This window comes from Mastigoproctus giganteus, chromosome 1 (genome assembly GCF_048544385.1).
Source record: "Mastigoproctus giganteus isolate SK-2022 chromosome 1, ASM4854438v1, whole genome shotgun sequence".
Taxonomy (NCBI): domain Eukaryota; kingdom Metazoa; phylum Arthropoda; class Arachnida; order Uropygi; family Thelyphonidae; genus Mastigoproctus; species Mastigoproctus giganteus.
Window position 1 is genome coordinate 248,871,126 of NC_143575.1, and position 17,923 is coordinate 248,889,048.

A 17,923-nucleotide genomic window follows, 5' to 3' on the forward strand; every position below is an offset into this window, starting at 1 on the left:
ACAATAGGCTTCTGTGTCACATGATACTTTACATGCATTCCATACATTTTTCTTCTCTGCCACAAGCCTCATTAATTCATCTGACATCCATTTAGGCCTAAACCTTAAACAATATTTCTTAGTTAAAATGAAAAGACTAGTAGCCTCCAAAATTAAGTCCCTGAAGGCTTCCCATTTAAAATTCAATGTTGCTAACATCATCAGCTGATCCTACTGTATAGAATTTAAAAACTGTCTGAGACCCCTGTAGTCACCTTTACAAAAGCAAAAGCCCTTCCCTTTAGCCTTTATGGTAGTTACATGTTTAAGTAATTCCCACACCAGTACGTTGTAGATAAAGGCACCAGTGGTTCCTTTATCTGCAAATTCTTAATGCATGAATAATCACTGCCAATAATCAGATCAAGAATATTACTCCCTCTGGTTGCCTCTCGAACATGTTGCTGTAGAAAACAGTAATCCAATAAATCCACAAAAGTCTTGCTAGAGTGCGAGTGACCAATCCACAAGTTCCAGTCGATATGTGGAAAGTTAAAATCCCCCATTATAAGACATTCTGATTTACTGGCCCACTATTTCTCTACACAATTGCTTATTATACATCAGATTCATTAGACCTATAACACACATCTAATCTCATTTTTCCTTTCCTAGTGCTTATGTCACACCAAACAGACTCAACATTGCATTGTCCACCAACATCAATTGGGTGCACTTCCTTAGATTTTGTGTGTTAACTAACAGCATAAACCCTCCTCCCTTCCTGTCCTGTCTATCCTTTCTGTACACATTGTACTCCCCAAATTCCAATTTTGCACTGCTTATGTCTGTGTGACATCATGTCTCTGATATCCCAACAATATCTGCCTTTGATGTCTTGACTAACACTTCAAGCACATCAAATTTATTAACTATACTCCTAGCACTGGTGTATACACAAGTATACATGCACCTGTTTCTATTCTTAATTAACCCAACACAGCCCATCTATTTACTTTTTCCACTATGACTCCCAGCAGTCCTAGAAATCTCCATTACCTTTCTATGCAGGCTGCCGCTCATTCTAAGAAGCAGTGCAAGAATCACTTTTGCCTCTGCCTGTGGCCACTGTTAACCTTTTAGTCTGTGTATCCCCCCAAGCTAGCAGTCTTCCCACCCACCTTATACTGCATCGATAGCATCAGCAAACATTCTTGCACCCTTTCTATTTAAGTGTACCCCATCCCCGTATAAACAGTCTCTCCTGTCAACAAGCACAGACCAGGCTGAAAAAAATTCTACCCCTTGAGCCTTGCACTATCTCTCCCGGACCGAATTCATCAACAAGGCTCTCATCATATACTCCCTCCTATCGTGTCTGGGCAGAATTGCAGACACTTTCACATTCAACTCTAACTCGCAACTTTTTTTTCAATAGTGATCTGTAGTTGCTGAGTAAATCTGCAGACCTCTTACTCTTAATTTAGTTCCAACGTGTACAACAATATCACCTTTTTTGCCCTTAAAAGATATTATCTATTCTACAATGTCATCAATTTTTGCCCCTGGCAGACATATCCTGGTCCTGTTCCACCTATCCTTCTTGTTCCCCATCTCCATGACAATAGGGTCACCAACAACTAGTTCCATTGGGAACAGCGCATTCTGCCTTGGAGATTGCCTCTGTGTTGCCTGATACACAGGAGTGAGCTCTACTGTTGAGCTGGACAGCTGAGAGCTTGATGAGCCCCTCATTAATTGCTTCGAGGGCATTTACCCTACACCTCAAGCTCTCATAGACACCCATCAGAACGCTGAGTTGGCACCTAATTTCTTGACACTCTAGACACCTAGCACACACAAAGGCTTCCTCCTTGGCTAGATCATGTCCTGTTTTAGAAAGGTCAGCAAACATTTCACATTTCGCACATTTTTTGAGACTGATGGATTGGAGAATCACCCCCTTTGTTTCTCCCCCGTGTCACAGCACTCTTGTTAGTCTGATTTTTGATTAATTGATAATACTATAATACGCTAACAGATTCCTAACACAGTGCTTCGTATTACGCTATGTAGTTTTACTTTATACATTATGCTATTAGTTTGAGATATATATACATTATGCTATTTCTTATCGACTATATATATATATATATATATATGGCGGCTAGTTCAACAATATTGTCGCCAACACCAGAAGTCATAACTTCTAAAAATCACTGGCAAAATTCAAAATAAGAAGCTAACAAACACTACTAAACCTATTTATATCTCTGTAAAACACAATGTAGTATGTTAAAATGGTGAATCAAACAATGAAGTATGTAAAAATGGTGAATCAAACGAAAAAAAAAAAAAAATGTGGAAACATTTTAAAGTTTTGTTTGATGACATGGATTCTGTGACAGCCTGTATACAGTGAAAGGCATGGTGTTAAGAGCCAGTACCATTCGATATTTGACTGTACTAGTTCCTGCTAACCATTAGCAGTCCAATACATAAATGCAGAAAATGAGTTACAACATACATATACAGCTCCCCCCTGCCTCATGTGTGTTATGCAAGGGCAGTCTTCAGCCACCATAAATAGCAAAACTAACTATTTCTGATCATGTGCTACCAGTTATAGTTGGGCCAAGAGACTGCTACATTGTCATTCAAAAATACTAACGTAAGACATTTTCTTATATAAATCTGGCAGCCTTAGCGGCATAAACAGGTAGCCCAACACAGTTAAATTAAAGCAAACATACACATGTACAGCATAAGCACAACCAATAAAACATACCAATCTGTGGGAATGTTTTCAAGTAGTACTAAGCATTCCTTTGAACACTAATACAAGGGGTGTCAAACTCAAAAGTGCTTGTGGGCTGCACAAACACTTCTTGGGGAACCAGGAGGTTTGTTTGTTATTTGGTTTTTGGGAGCATTAGCAACTAAGGCCATATTGCTCCGAGGATATGCAGTGGTCATTCCCTGACCTTTCCGCATCCTCTGTATTTGGTGGTCACGGGCTCGAACCCAGGTCTAATCAAGAAGCATGTGCTATGCACTGCGGCCGTGCCCACCTGGCTACAGAGGTGCCGGAACCAGGAGGTTCACTAGTGTGCACACAGCAGATCAGTGGCATTACCTAGAGAAATATATTAAATAATTTTCACGTAATTCCTCTGGCAAAAAAAAAAAAAGTGATCTCCTGACCTCAACATTTTCATATAAATTCAGGTTCACATAAATTATGAATTTTATTTAAATCTTATATTAGTGAAACTACAAGTATCATCTGATTGCTTTCTACAATAGCATGTTAGAGGCAACAAGAGAAAGCAATACTTTCACTTGTTGCCTCTAGTTTTCTGAGCAATGCAGACAGGAGGCAAGAGCAGGTCTTGGGGTATTGTCAATGATATACATTAATTTTTCTAGTAGGGAAAAGGAGGTGATTATCCCTTTGTATAAGGCAATGATCAGGTCACGCCTTGAGTACTGAATACAGGTCTGGAGGCCTCATTTTAGGAAGGATGTAGAGTTGCTTGAGTGTGTACAGAGAAGGGCAACAAGATCGGTGAGGGGAGCAAAGGGGTCCTCTTACCACGAAAGCTTAAGTTCTGCAAATTGCAGTGGCTGGAGACTAGGCACCTGCAAGGCAATCTGATTGAGGTATATAAGACCTTGAATCGGTTGAGCACACTGAATTCTGATGGGATTCTTCCACTTGCTCAGATTACAAACCTGAGGGGGCATAAATTCAAATTGAGAAAAGACAGTTGTAGAATAAATGTGTGGAAATTTGCCTTTAGCCAGCAGGTGGGTAATTGCTGGAACAAACTTTCATCTGTCGTGGAAGTTGATAAGCTTAAATAAATTCAAAGAGGAACTGGACAAACTTTAAGAGGGAATGGATGTGTGAATTTTTTTGGCTAATGTGTGAATAAAGCAAGCTACATAAGCTTGCTTTATTGCATCACATGCCTCCATTACTATTACTCAACCTGATTATCAGTTTGACTCTTCTGCCTTAAAAATCTCCAGATAGAGAAAATTCTTAATGCATTACCTGTGAAAGATGACAACACTTGTCATCTTTCACGGGGGATGCAAACAAACGCCTGAGAGCACCAAATCACCTGCAACCATTTGGGAATAGTGAATAATTCGGTAGATTGCAGGGTAAGGTTAGAACATGGAACTTATAGACTACATGTTCTAACTTTGCCCTGCAATCTATTGAAGTATTCATTATCAGTTCCCCCCCACCACCACCATCAGCTAAAAAAAAGCTCATAAAGATTTTTTTTAGGATGAAATTAAAACACAAGAAAATTATCAAAAATACAATGTTCACTGTATTTGTTTGGCAAGAGGACAGGAGCTTCAATGTGTGTGGCACACATTCACAGGATAACCAATGATGTGATCATTTGCTATTTCTCACATAAGCCATTTTTCATTCAAATCAATAACACCCTAAAAATGACTGATTATTATGACACAAAAGCAGAAACAAGCAAATCGACGGCAGCTGGAGTTTGTTGTTGTCAATTACATGCTTATGTGGAACTCATTTATTCAGTTTGTACACCTTTCTCAGTCACAATGCAAATGAATGGTATGCTCATTCACATTGAAGCTTTCTGCAAGCTCCTACCATGTTGTCACCATCAATGGTGGTTGGGTGTCACTCACAGTTGAGTGCATCGTCACGTTGCTTTTTTTTTTTTTTTTTAACCATTTTCGGCTGGCATATCTTTGGGGCTGTTCATGTGGCATTTATGCCCAGTTCGTGCTCAAAGTAACCATGCTCAAATAACTAAAACAGAAGCAGGAATTTTTTTTGTCACCTTTCACCATTTTATCCAACTGCACTTCACACTGGCTAAGCATCAACTGACTTGGTGTTACTTGTACATCGAGAATAATCAGCCACGATAGCATCCACAATCTTTGCCAAAATATTAATCTTGGAAGGGGGAAAAAAAACGTACAGATTTTTTTGATAAAAATGAAAAATAATTAATATTCAAAGTAAAAAAAAAAAATGTAAGGTTGAAATAATGCTACAGTTACTTTAAAATGGCCATATTACTACACTGATCAGCTTAACTGTTGAAAAACAGATTCCATCATTTATATTCATTTATGATAGTCACAGTGCCTATTCAGTATACCGGGATATCTATGGTTTTTCGCTCTGATTGGCCTCGCTCTGATTGGCCCCATCTAATATGTCTAAGTCTTCCTTAAATTATTTACACTATCCGCAACAGCAGATGGTAGTTTGTTCCTACAATCAATTACGCTCTGGCTGAGAGCAAGTTTTCTCACACCTATGCTGCAGCCATCCTTTTTCAATTTAAGTTATCTCCCGTTGTGTGCATTATTTGAGAAGGAGTTAATACCATCATCATTAAGTTTACTCACTCATCTATTTAAAGCCCTAAACACTTCAATCAGGTCTCCTTATAAGTGCCTAGTTTCCAACTGGTGCAATTTGCAGAACAGAAATGTTTTGTGTTCTTGATTAAACTGGCTGCTCTTCTCTGTACCCATTTGAAGAAATGGGTACAGAGAAGAGATAATTCTCCATCAGTAAAGGCCCTTCCTTCTTCGGCAATGATATTTGGGAGGCTTGAAAACTAGCTCTAACTGCAGATAAATTTTGATGAATAAAAGTTGTAATCTTCTGTTGTTGACTTTGAAAAGGTTTGGGTTAGTTCTTGCAGTGTTTTTTTTTGTGCAAAGCTCCTTGAAATTTATCATAATTTGAGGCATGTTTTGTGGTGTAGCGACATTTCACATTACATTCCTTGAACACCAACAAGGCTTCATTGCAAATAAGACATGCCAGTATCATTAAGCAGTGCAAAAAAGTAATTAACTGGCCACTGCCCATTAAAAATGAGAATTTTGATGGGTCACTAGAATAAAAAAATACTAATGAATACTGAAGTAAGTAAGCACTGAACTTATGCCTTCATTTTATGAAATATTTTAACATAAAGGTTATTATTATATTCATATCACTCTTATATCACATGAAATTAATAATATAGTTTATTAGGCTGTTTGCCTAATAAACCTATAATATAAAACTTATAGTTTTATATTATAATATAAAACTATATTATTAATTATAATAGTTTAATAAGGTGACGTTTCGGATATCTCACCAATACCCATCATCAAACCATGCTGTGGGGATTAGGGCTACAAATTTGAATATTTTAGGATATTACAGTCGCAATTATCAATATTACAATTTGCAAATTACGATTCTAAAGTACGAAGTTTTGAACTGCTGTTACAATAGAAAACAGGAAATTTAAGGTAATACAAAGAGATTAAATTCATACCTGCCAACAGCCTCCTCTTGCCAATACTACCAGAAACTATGTGCATACAGGCTGCCAGCAGTTAATTTACAGCAGAGGGATCAACTCCATTAACCAATAGGATAGTGTAATGTTTTAATCCTGGATCTGGGGTTCTTGTATAGTAGAAGCCAAGAGTGACTTTTGCTTCCAATCTCTGAACATCAGGGCTCGTGTGCAGGCTGGTTCAGGATCTTACCGATACCAATCAACAGACCATGCTGCTAGTACCAGGTTTTATCCTGGATCTGGGATTCTTGTGCAGTGGAAGCCTAGGGTCTGCAGGCTGGCAAGGGATTAGGAAATCACTAATTACTGTCCCTAACATCTATTGCTATTTAATAATAGGGTCAAGATTAATGGATTATTTTAATGATGTTTCAAAGAACAGCTTTGAGTGGAAATAACAGAATTAATATATAACAAGACTAAGCTGACGACACAGAGGTGTCAACACTATTAATCAACCAAAAAATGTTAAAATAATCTGTAAAATGTGTTTTTCATAAATTTTATTGTAATCTAATATAAACTAATTTTTTTATGATCTAACTGAAATATCCACAGGGCCGGATTCAGCCCACGAGTCGTAGTTTGGGGACCCCTGCTTTAGACTGTCATCCACTGACTATTTATTAAGATCTCTTTGGCACTTCTTGGACAAAGTAGTAAAGCAACTTCAATACAGTAAAAATAGAGTAAGAATTATATTTTGCTCTAAAAATTGAATTTTGCTTTTCACAGTATCAAAAATTTAATGAAAACATCGGACTTAATAAAAATAAATTGGGGAAAACTATATCCTTGAGCAATGTTAAAGGGACTGCTACAGCCTTATAATAGCACCCCCACAACCATTACCTTGCTGATTATCATCTCATATCTTTAAGTACTTAAAATAATGATATATAAAATCTTACCTTGAGAAATAATACTCCAACTGTTGCTGAAGCAATGTTTTGAGTTCTGAAAGTGGTATGGTCCCATCATTAGGCTGGATATCTAACAATTGTACATAAAAACATTAGTTTTTGGGAGTTATACAATGCATACTAGACTCAAAATATAACTTAGCACCTCGTTCTTAATCATTTTCATATTAATATAGCTTTAACAGAATGAAAACAATTAGCTAGAGCATGCTATCTGGAAGTCTAAAACACAAATGGAACTGATATTCAGATTAAGTGGACTGAATTTCAGTGAAATGCAAACAGAGGATTTGGTTGTTCTGTGACAACCAAATCCTGTTTTGGTTCCAATCTTTCACAACAGTGGGTTAGTAATCCTGGATATATTCCCAAATGCAAGTCCTGAAATATGGCACCTAGTATACTAGAGGTGACTACACACACACACACACACACACACACACACACATACACACACACTCCTCTGGGTCACTAGGCGGTAGCTGACTTTCAACTAGTACAATACCACCACTTTGTCAGTGGAGGCTTTAAGTAGTGAAACCAATGTTTGGTCTCCACCAACCTCCATTTCTTCCATCATGAGTGATGTCTTTTAAGGTTATGACAGTATTCATGGCAAGATCAAACTCTTTACACTGAGTGCAAAGCTCTAAAATGGTTTCAGCAGGATGCCTACTAGCTAGTAGGAAGAAAGCAGAAAAACTCCAATGTATTTGCATCATCATATATAATATGGCAAAGCATCAAAGGTTCTTTAAGATTTGGTAAAAAACTGAATGAGACTTGTTGAGCAGGACTGTATATAAGGTACATTCAAAGGATATGCTTCATTGTGAGGAGAGTTATAGTGCATACACTGTAGAGGATAATTTCTGGTGAGGAGAAAAAGGCGAGTAAACCGAGCGTGACCAATTCTGACTCTGGCTAGGATTACTTCCCCCTTTCTGTTTACATGGAAGCTGGAGACCCATAGAAGTGGTTCAGGTTTTATTTGAAAGAGCTCATTACGCTTTTCGGTTTGCCACAGTGCTTTGTTCCTTACATATTCTTGTCCATTGTTCCTTACATATTTTTTGTAAATTAGATTTGTAGTCAAGATAAGGAAGCAATAATGTGGTGAGACTGTGTTGCTGGATGGCTGTTTGGCAGCATAGATGCACATTCATCCTAGTGTGGCCTAGGATCTAGCAAAAAAGATGAAAATATATGATGTTCCTGGATATGCATCACCATAATTCTTATGTGCTTTATTAAAGGATTCTGCAGAGCTAACAATACACTCTTCAAGTCCATATATACAGCACCTTTTTGGATGGACAGATGGAGGTTATTTTCTAGAGAATGCTTGGTGTAAAATTCAGCTGCATAGCTGCTTCATTCAGTTGGGAAGTGATACAGAGGTGTTATAAGGGATGATCAATATATATTTTTGTAAAACGCAGATAACTTTGTGTGTGGACCATATGGAGTTGTCATATGTTGACATTTGCAAGAGAATGTTTTCCCCAGTTTAGAAAATAATTTAAGGTATAATAGTGGACCAGGGGAGATCTAAACTGTTTGGTTCTTGGATGATTTTGTCAAGGTGTATATTACAAGTTTGTGTTAGTGCTTACAATCTGATACCAGCAGGCTGAGTTGCCCTGGCTTTATTTCTACAGTACAATATAAACTGTGGATCATTAAGTATTGGCCAAATGGGGCATACAAGCATGCTTCAAATTTTAGCTATGGAGTTCAAAAGTAACATTTTTCTGAGACTGAGCAGAAGTTCATGGGCTGCAATATACAGGCTGTACTAGTGATGTTCTATCAGTACCTATAGAAATCTTGAGGACAGCATGTTGAACAGGAGCAAGGCATGCTAGTATGCTCACCCCAGGAGACCCATACATCAGGGCACCACAGTCAAGGTGAGATCTGATGATTACTCTATACTACAGAAGTGAAGTAACATATAATGACCTGCACTCTTGTGTTGGTGAAGAGAACTCATGAGCATGTTCCCCCCCACCCCAAAACAGGTTTGTTAAAGAAGTGTATGACACTTGATTTCTGATAAGATAGTCAATATCTGTTGACTACCTTATCAGAAAACTATTGTCAGGGAAATGGGAAACATATTGTGCAAAAAGGATAGATGGAACAGAACCAGGATATGTCTGCAAGGGCCAAAGGTTGATGACGTTGTAGAGCAGATATCGTCTTTTAAGGGCACAAAGGGTGATATTGTTGTACACGTTGGCACTAATGATATTAAGAGTAGGACACCGGCGGAATTACTTAACAAGTACAAGTCAATGCTGAAAAAAAGCACTGAGTTAGGGTTGATTTGAGTGTCTGCAATTCTGCCCTGACACGATATGATGAGAGCCTTCTCGATCAAATGGAGAGATTGCGCAAGGCTCAAGGAAGGGGTACAATTTTTCTCAGCCTGGTCGGTGCTTGTTAACAGTAGAGACTGCTTCTACAGGGATGGGATACACTTAAATAGAAAGGGTGCAAGAATATTTGCTGATGCTATCGAGGCAGAGTAAGATGGATCGGAAAACTGCTAGTTTGGAGGGGATACACGGACTAATAGATTAATGGTAGCCGCTGTCAGCAGTAAGTGATTCTTGCACTACTTCTATTGAAATGCAATTGAGCAGAAGCCTGGAAAGCAAGGGAATGGGGATTTCCAGGACTGTGGGAGTCATAGTGGAACAAGTAAATACATGGGCTGCATTAGCATAACTAAGAGCAGAAAAAGGTGCATGTATATTTGCATGTAAACCAATGCTAGGAGCATAGTTAATAAATTCATAGAGCTTGAAGTGCTAGTCAAGATATCAAAGGCAGATATTGTTGGTATATCAGAGACATGGTGTCACACAGACATAAGCAATGCAGAAACAGAAAGGACAGAAAGGACAGAAAGAGAGGAGGGGTTATGCTGTTAGTTAACAACCAAAATCTAAGGAAGTGCATCCAACTGATGTTGGTGGACAATGCAATGTTGAATCTGTTTAATGTAACATAAGCATTGGTAAAGGAAAAACGAGAGTAGGTGTGTGTTATACACCAAATGAATCTGATGAGTATAATGAGCAATTGTGCAGAGAAACAGTGTGGGCCAGGAAATCAGAGTGTCTTATAATTGGGGATTTTAATCTCCCAGAGATTGACAGGAATTTGTGGGTTGGTCACTCACACACTAGCAAGGCTTTTGTGGATTTATTGGATGATTGTTTTCTACATCAGCATGTTTGGAAGGCAACTAGAGGGAGTAATACTCTTGATCTGATTATCAGTAGTGATTCTTTATGCATCAAGAATCTGCAGATAAAGGAACCACTAGGTGGCAGCGATCACAGGGTGCTGAAGTGGAATTTACTCAAAGAGGCAACTACCATCAAGGGTAAATGGAAGCGTTTTTGCTCTCGTAAAAGTGACTACATTGGTCTGAGATAATATTTAAATTCTATACAGTGGGACCAACTGATGATGTTACCAATAGCAAATTCAAAATGGGAAGCATTCAAAGAATTAATTTTGGAAGCTACTAGTCTTTTCATACCAACAAAGAAATATTGTTCAAGATTTAGCCCTAAATGGATGTCAGATGAACTAATTAGACAAATGCATGGGATACATATAAATTAACATGTGACACAGAAGCCTATGATAGGTATAAGCTGGTCTGTAACAAAGTTACAAAACAGGTTAGACAGGCGAAGGCAGATTACGAGAAATCTTTGGCAAAGGATGCAAAGAAAAACAGCAAAGATTTCTTTACTTATGTAAATTCTAGAAAGAAGCGGATGAATCAGATTGGTCCACTTGATATCAATGGTTCAACTGTCAATGATCCTACTCAGGTAGCTAACAAACTAAATGAATATTTTGCATCTACATTCACACATGAAGAATTATCGGGGAGGGGAATGCCAGAGGTGTATTCAACTCTGGCAGTAAGCTAGATAATCTTGTAATAGCTGAAAGTAAAGTGGAGGAGAAATTGTTGAAGATAAACATAAGAAAGGCACCTGGGGTGGATGGAATCTATCCAGTTATATTAAAGGAGGCAGCAAAGGAAGTAAGCAAAGAGTTAGCCATAATTATGAGAGCTTCCCTGGACTCATGGGAGGTACCCATGGACTGGAGATGTGAAAATGTGACCCCAAACCACAAAGGGAGAGACAGGTTTTTTTTGGTAGTTGTTGGCACATTGCCTTCTGTGGCCATAATACACCTCCCAAAGCTTTTGCATTTACTCCGATTCAAGCCCAAGGAGGGATTCAAACCCGCGACCTTTGGGTTGCCAGGCAGGGACTTTACCCACCCGGCTAGCCCGGTCGGCAGAGACACAGGTAATTACAGACCTGTTAGTTTAACTTCTGTTCCAGGGAAATTAATGGAGGCACTGGTTCAAGAGGCACTGCAGGATCATCTAGACAAGACTTCAGTTATAGCTTGGACACAGCATGGGTTTGTTAAGGGGAAGTCTTGTCTCACTAATTTCATTGGATACTATGATGTTGTCATAAAGGAACTAGATGCAAAGCATAACTTTGATATCATATATTAGGATCTTAGAAAGGCCTTTGATACTGTTGCACATGGAAGACTGCTGCACAAATTGGAGCAGTGCGGCATTGGGGGCAAATTGCTGCTATGGATACAGGGATGGTTGAATGGGAGAAGACAGAGTGGTAATCAATGGATACTGCTCTTGGTGGACTAATGTTATTAATGGAGTCCCTCGGGGTTCAGTGTTGGGTCCATTGTTTTCTGCATTTATAAATGATATTTATGATGGTATATCAGGCTTAATGTCCAAGTTTGCAGACGATACAAAGGTTGGCAGGGTTATTAATGACACTAATGACAGTACACTGCTGCATCAGGATCTAGAAAAGTTGAGCAGATGGGCTGAGAGGTGGAAAATGAAGTTTAACATTGACAAATGTAAAGTTCTACATATGGGAAGAAGCAGTAACCCCAGAGTAACATAACTCTGTTGTACTACACTGACAGTGGTAGAGAATGAAAAGGACCTGGGGGTAATTGTGCAGGCAGATATGAAGTTTTCTGAGCAGTGCAGGCAGTCTGCAAGAGTAGCTCATGGTGTCTTGTCAATGATATACAGGAATTTTTCTAGCAGGAATAAGGAGGTGATTATATAAAGCAATGGTCAGGCCACACCTTGAGTACTGTATACAGGTCTGGAGGCCTCATTTTAAGAAGGATGTACAGCTGTTGGAATGAGCACAGAAAAGGGCAACAAGATTAGTGAACAGAACAAAGGGTTGCTCTTACTAAGGTTGGCTGGTTGTTGGGTTTTATTAGTGCATTAGCAACTAAATGCACCAAAACCAGGTGATATATAAAAATTTAAACTTTCACTAACCTAATTACTTAGGTCACCATGTCAAGATAAAAAATAACAAAGTATAAAAATGTAGAAAAGATAAAGCAATAAAGAAATAACAATAACATGTCAATTTTAAATACAAGTAAAAACCTTTATTGATTTAAAATAGCTAAAAACAGCAGACACATTGTCATTGTCGGATAAAATCCGACTGAGTGTATACAGCTCAGTCAGATGATTAAAAGCAGTAAAACAGATATTGCTAAAATCTGGACAGTCAATTAAAATGTGTCCGATTGATAAAATTGTGCCACAGGACTCACACACAGGAGGATCATCAGCCCTCAGCAAAAACGAATGAGTCAAATGACTATGTCCTATGCAGGTCCGGGCAAGAAAAACTTCCTCCTTACGATTCCTGCGCAGACTGGACTGCCATGGTTCAATTGCAGGCTTTATACGATAAAATTTATTCGTAGTCTGTCTATTCCATGGATCCTGCAATTGGGAGTGTATCTTTTGGTGTATTATATGCCTGTAGTCTATATAGGGGACTGACAGGCAGCGATTATTATTGGGAATTGCTGATTTGGCTGCGGTATCAGCCAAATCCTCTGCTTGCACCTTCACGATGGTGGAACTGTTAGTAATCCTGGGTATAACCTCCATGCACAAGTACATGGTGGGTGACCATCCGGGTGTGAACCAACGTAAGCAGGGGTCAAGGTGTGGCGCCCACACCACATGGAGGAACACTGCCCCTCTATGTTACCAGGCAGTACTAGGTGGTAGATGACTCATCAACCAGTGCAATACCACCACTTTGCTTATTGGGGCTTGAAGTGGTGGAACCCATGTTTAGTCTCTAGAGCTAAATTCCAGTCAACCCTTCCCCATCTCTTCCATCATGCAGTACGATTGATGACTTTTGAGGTTATGATGAACATCGTGGTGAGATCCAATATTCCTTACATTTCGAGGGTACAGCTCTAAAACGGTGTTCGCAGGCCGGCCGCCAGTTAGTACACCGGACCGAACCTATTGGTAACTCTTTAGGAGGCTTCCGGATCAGCTAGTGTATAATCTTGCTACCTCTACTCTGGCAGATTGTGACTGGAGGGAGTCCGAGTAGTGTGTATGCGGGGAGCATTGTCGAAGCCATGTTATGTCAAGGATCTGGGTATATTCTTACCATGCGTATGCCATATCCAAAAATTTCATTACTTCATACAGCATGTCCCACCCACTTTTTCTTACTATTGAATACACCATGAATTGTCAAACTAATAGAGCAAGCTTATCTGTGAAAACATCTAAACCTCCCAAGCACTTCCTACATTTCACAAATATACATGGTCTCAATTCTAATCTCAACGATGTCCATTTCCACTTGCAATCTGCCAAACCCCATGTACTCTTCCTGACAGAATCTCAGTTATCGGTTGATTCAACTACTGCTCATCTCAGATGCCCAAATTATTCGCTGCATGATTCTTTTCGCCTCAAAGGTGGTACTTGTGCATATGTCCATTCTGATATTCCCTGTCAGAGACTTGGCAATTTGGAATCTCCTCTCTTTGATCTTCTCTGGCTTAAAATCTCTCTACCTCATTGTGTCAAATTCATCTGTTGTCTCTACCATTCTCCCAACTCCACTAATCACTTGGAGTTCTTTGACTTCCTCTCTTTCAAACTTTACTTTCTCCAGTCCAACTTTCCTAATAGTGAGGTAATTTTCCTTGGTGATTTTAATGTTTGTGACGTATATGATGAGAGCCTTGTCGATCAATTCGGCCCTGGAAAGATTGTGCAAGGCTCAAGGGGTAGAATTTTTTTCAGCCTGGACTGTACTTGTTAACAGGAGAGATTGCTTCTACAGGGATGGGATACACTTAAATAGAAAGGGTGCAAGAATATTTGCTGATGCTATCGAGGCAGTGTTAGATGGGTCGGAAAACTGCTAGCTTGGGGGGAGACAGAGACCAATAGATTGACAGTAGCCACTGGCAGAGGTGAAAGAGATTCTTGCACTGCTTCTATTAGAATGAGCAGAAGCCTGAAAAACAAGATGCATGATATTTCAGAGACGGCTGGGAGCCATTGCGGTACAAGTAAACACATGGGTTGTGTTAGGGTAGCTAAGAATAGAAACAGGTGCAGGTATACTTGCGTGTACACCAATGCTAGGAGTTTAGTAAATAAATTTGATGAATTTCAGGTATTGCTCAAAACATGAAAGGCAGGTATTGTTTGGATATAAGAGATGTGGTGTCACACAGATATAAGGGATGCAGAACTGGAATTTGGGGAGTACAACATCTACAGAAAGGATAGACAGGATAGAAAGGGGGGGAGGGGTTATGCTATTAGTTAAGAAACACATAAAAACCAAGGAAGTGAAGCCAGTCGACATCGCTGGACAGTGCAGTGTTGAGGCAGTTTGGTGTGACATAAGCATTGGTAGATCAAAATTGAAAGTAGGAGTGTGCTATAGGCCTAATGACTCTGATGAGTATAATAAGAAACTGTACAGGGAAATAGTGGGCCAGTAAATCAGAGAGAGAGAGAGTCTTATAATGGGAGATTTTAATTTCCCAGATATTGACTGGAATTTGGGAGACTGGTCACTCACACACTAGCAGGGCTTTTGTGGATTTATTGGATGATTGTTTTCTACATCAGCATGTTCAGGAAGCAACTAGAGGGAGTAATACTCTTGATTTGATTATCAGCAGTGATCCTTCATGCATTAAGAATCTACAGATAAATGAACCACTAGGTGGCAGTGATCACAGTGTGCTGAAGTGGGATTTACTCAAAGAGGTAACTACCATTAGGGGTAAAGGGAAGGGTTATTGCTTCCGTAAAGACGACTATGATGGACTGAGACAGTATTTAAATTCTATACAGTGGGACCAACTGATGATGTTACCAACAGCAAATTCAAAATGGGAAGCATTCAAAGAACTTATCTTGGAAGCTACTAGGCTTTACATACCAACTAAGAAATATTGTTCAAGGTTTAGGCCAAAATGGATATCAGATGAACTAATGAGGCATATGGCAGAGAAGAAAAATGCATGGGATACTTACAAATTAACACATGACACAGAAGACTATGATAGATACAAGTTGATATGCAACCAAGTTACAAAGGAGGTTAGGCAGGCGAAGGCAGATTACGAGAAATCCTTGGCACGAGATGCAAAGAAAAACAGCAAAGAGTTCTTTACTTATGTAAACTCTAGAAGGAAGGGGATGAATCAGATTGGTCCACTTGATATTGATGGGTCAACTGTTGATGATTCTGCTCAGGTAGCTAACAAACTAAATGAATATTTTGCATAGACATTCACACATGAGGAGTTATTCAGCGAGGGGAATGCCAGAGGTGTATTCAACTCTAGCAGTAAGCTACAGAATCTTGAAATAACTGGGAGTAAAGTGGAGGAGATATTGTTGAAGATAAACACAAGAAAGGCACCCGGGGTGGATGGGATCTATCCAGTTATATTAAAGGAGGCAGCAAAGGAAGTAAGCAAACCCTTAGCCATAATTATGAGAGCTTCCTTGGACTCAGGGGAGGTATCCATAGACTGGAAATGTGCAAATGTGACCCCAATTCACAAAGGAGAATCAAAGGCTGACACAAATAATTATAGATCTGTGAGCTTAACTTCTGTTCCAGGAAAACTAATGGAGGCACTGGTTAAAGAAGCACTGCAGGATCATTTATACAAGACTTCAGTTATAGCTCGGACACAGCATGGTTTTGTTAAGGGGAAGTCTTTCCTGACCAATTTTGATTGGATTCTATGATGCAGTCACAAAAGAACTGAATGCAGGGAATAGCTTTGATATTATATACTTGGATCTTAGAAAGGCATTGGCAGGGTTGTCAAGAACACTACTGACACTATGCTGCTGCAACAGGATCTGGAAAGGTTGAGCAGATGGGCTGAGAGGTGGAAAATGAAGTTTAACATTGACAAATGTAAAGTACTACACATGGGAAACAGCAACCCCAGAGCAACATATCAACTCTGTGGTACTACACTGACAGTGGTAGAGAATGAACGGGACTTGGGGGTGGTTGTGCAGGCAGATATGAAGTTCTCTGAGTAGTGCAGACGGGCTGCAAGAGTAGCTCATGGAGTATTGCCAATGATATATACAGGAATTTTTCCAGCAGGGATAAGCAGGTGATTATTCCCTTGTATAAGGCAATGGCCAGGCCACACCTAGAGTACTGTATACAAGTCTGGAGGCCTCATTTCAAGAAGGATGTAGAGCTGCTGGAACAAGTACAGAGAAGGGCAACAAGATTAGTGAATGGAACAAAGGGGTGCTCTTACGAAGAAAGGCTTAAGTTTTGCAAATTACAGTGTCTGGAGACTAGGCACCAGCGAGGTGATCTGATAGAGGTGTATAAAGCCTTGAATGGTTTGAGCATGTTCAATGCTGATGGGATTCTTCCTCTAGCTCAGAATAATCACCTGAGAGGGCCTAAATTCAAATTGAGGAAAGACAGATGTAGGATAGACGTGCGGAAATTTGCCTTTAGCCAGCGGGTGGTTGGTTGGTGGAACAGACTTCCATCCCTTGTCGTGGAGGTTGATAGCCTAAATAAGTTTAAGGCTCAGCTGGACAGGTATTTTGAATGAACAGAGGGGTGAAGTGGAAGTGGGTTTTTTTTTTTTTTGGCTGATGCTGCATAAGCTTGCTTTCTTGCATCAAATGCCTCTACTAATGGTAATGTTCACAACTCCAGCTGGCTTCCGTTTTCTAGTCACACCGACCCAGCTGGTTTCTCTCTGTCTTCTAACTTCTTCACTAATGCTGGTGTCCCCCAAGGTTCAGTTCTTTCCCCCGCTCTTTTCCTCTTGCATATTAATGACCTTCTTCCATTGACTGGAAATCCTATCCATAGTTTTGCCGACGATAGCACAGTGCATTCCACTTTTCATTTTGAGAAACCTTGTCCTGCTCAATCAGCTTCAACTTCTCGAAAACCTGCTACCAATTCCTTAAATGCTGATCTTCAGGTAACTCTCCAGTGGGGCAAAGACAACTTAGTTGATTTCAACCCTTCTAAAACTCAGTCTTGTCTTATCTCGCAAAAAGTATTCTTCTTCTCCTATGCTTATCTTTAGTGACACTCCGATTTCTAGGCAAAATGATATATATCTCTTTTGGGGATTACCCTTACTTCTAATCTCTCTTGGCACAAGCACATTACAAATATTGCTTCCTCTGCATCTAAAAAACTTGATTTTCTCTTT

At 39.5% G+C, this 17,923-nt stretch overlaps 1 protein-coding gene across 3 annotated transcripts in view; it reads right to left on the reverse strand.

Moving 5' to 3' along the window:
- LOC150091741 (uncharacterized) overlaps positions 1-17,923 on the reverse strand; it is a 468,496-nt gene that overhangs the window by 283,602 nt on the left and 166,971 nt on the right. For all 3 annotated transcript variants that reach the window (XM_090376795.1, XM_090376796.1, XM_090376797.1), the window contains one exon: positions 7,274-7,355. In XM_090376795.1, coding sequence (XP_090232921.1) covers positions 7,274-7,355 — 82 coding nt within the window. The remainder of the gene's footprint in view (positions 1-7,273; positions 7,356-17,923) is intronic.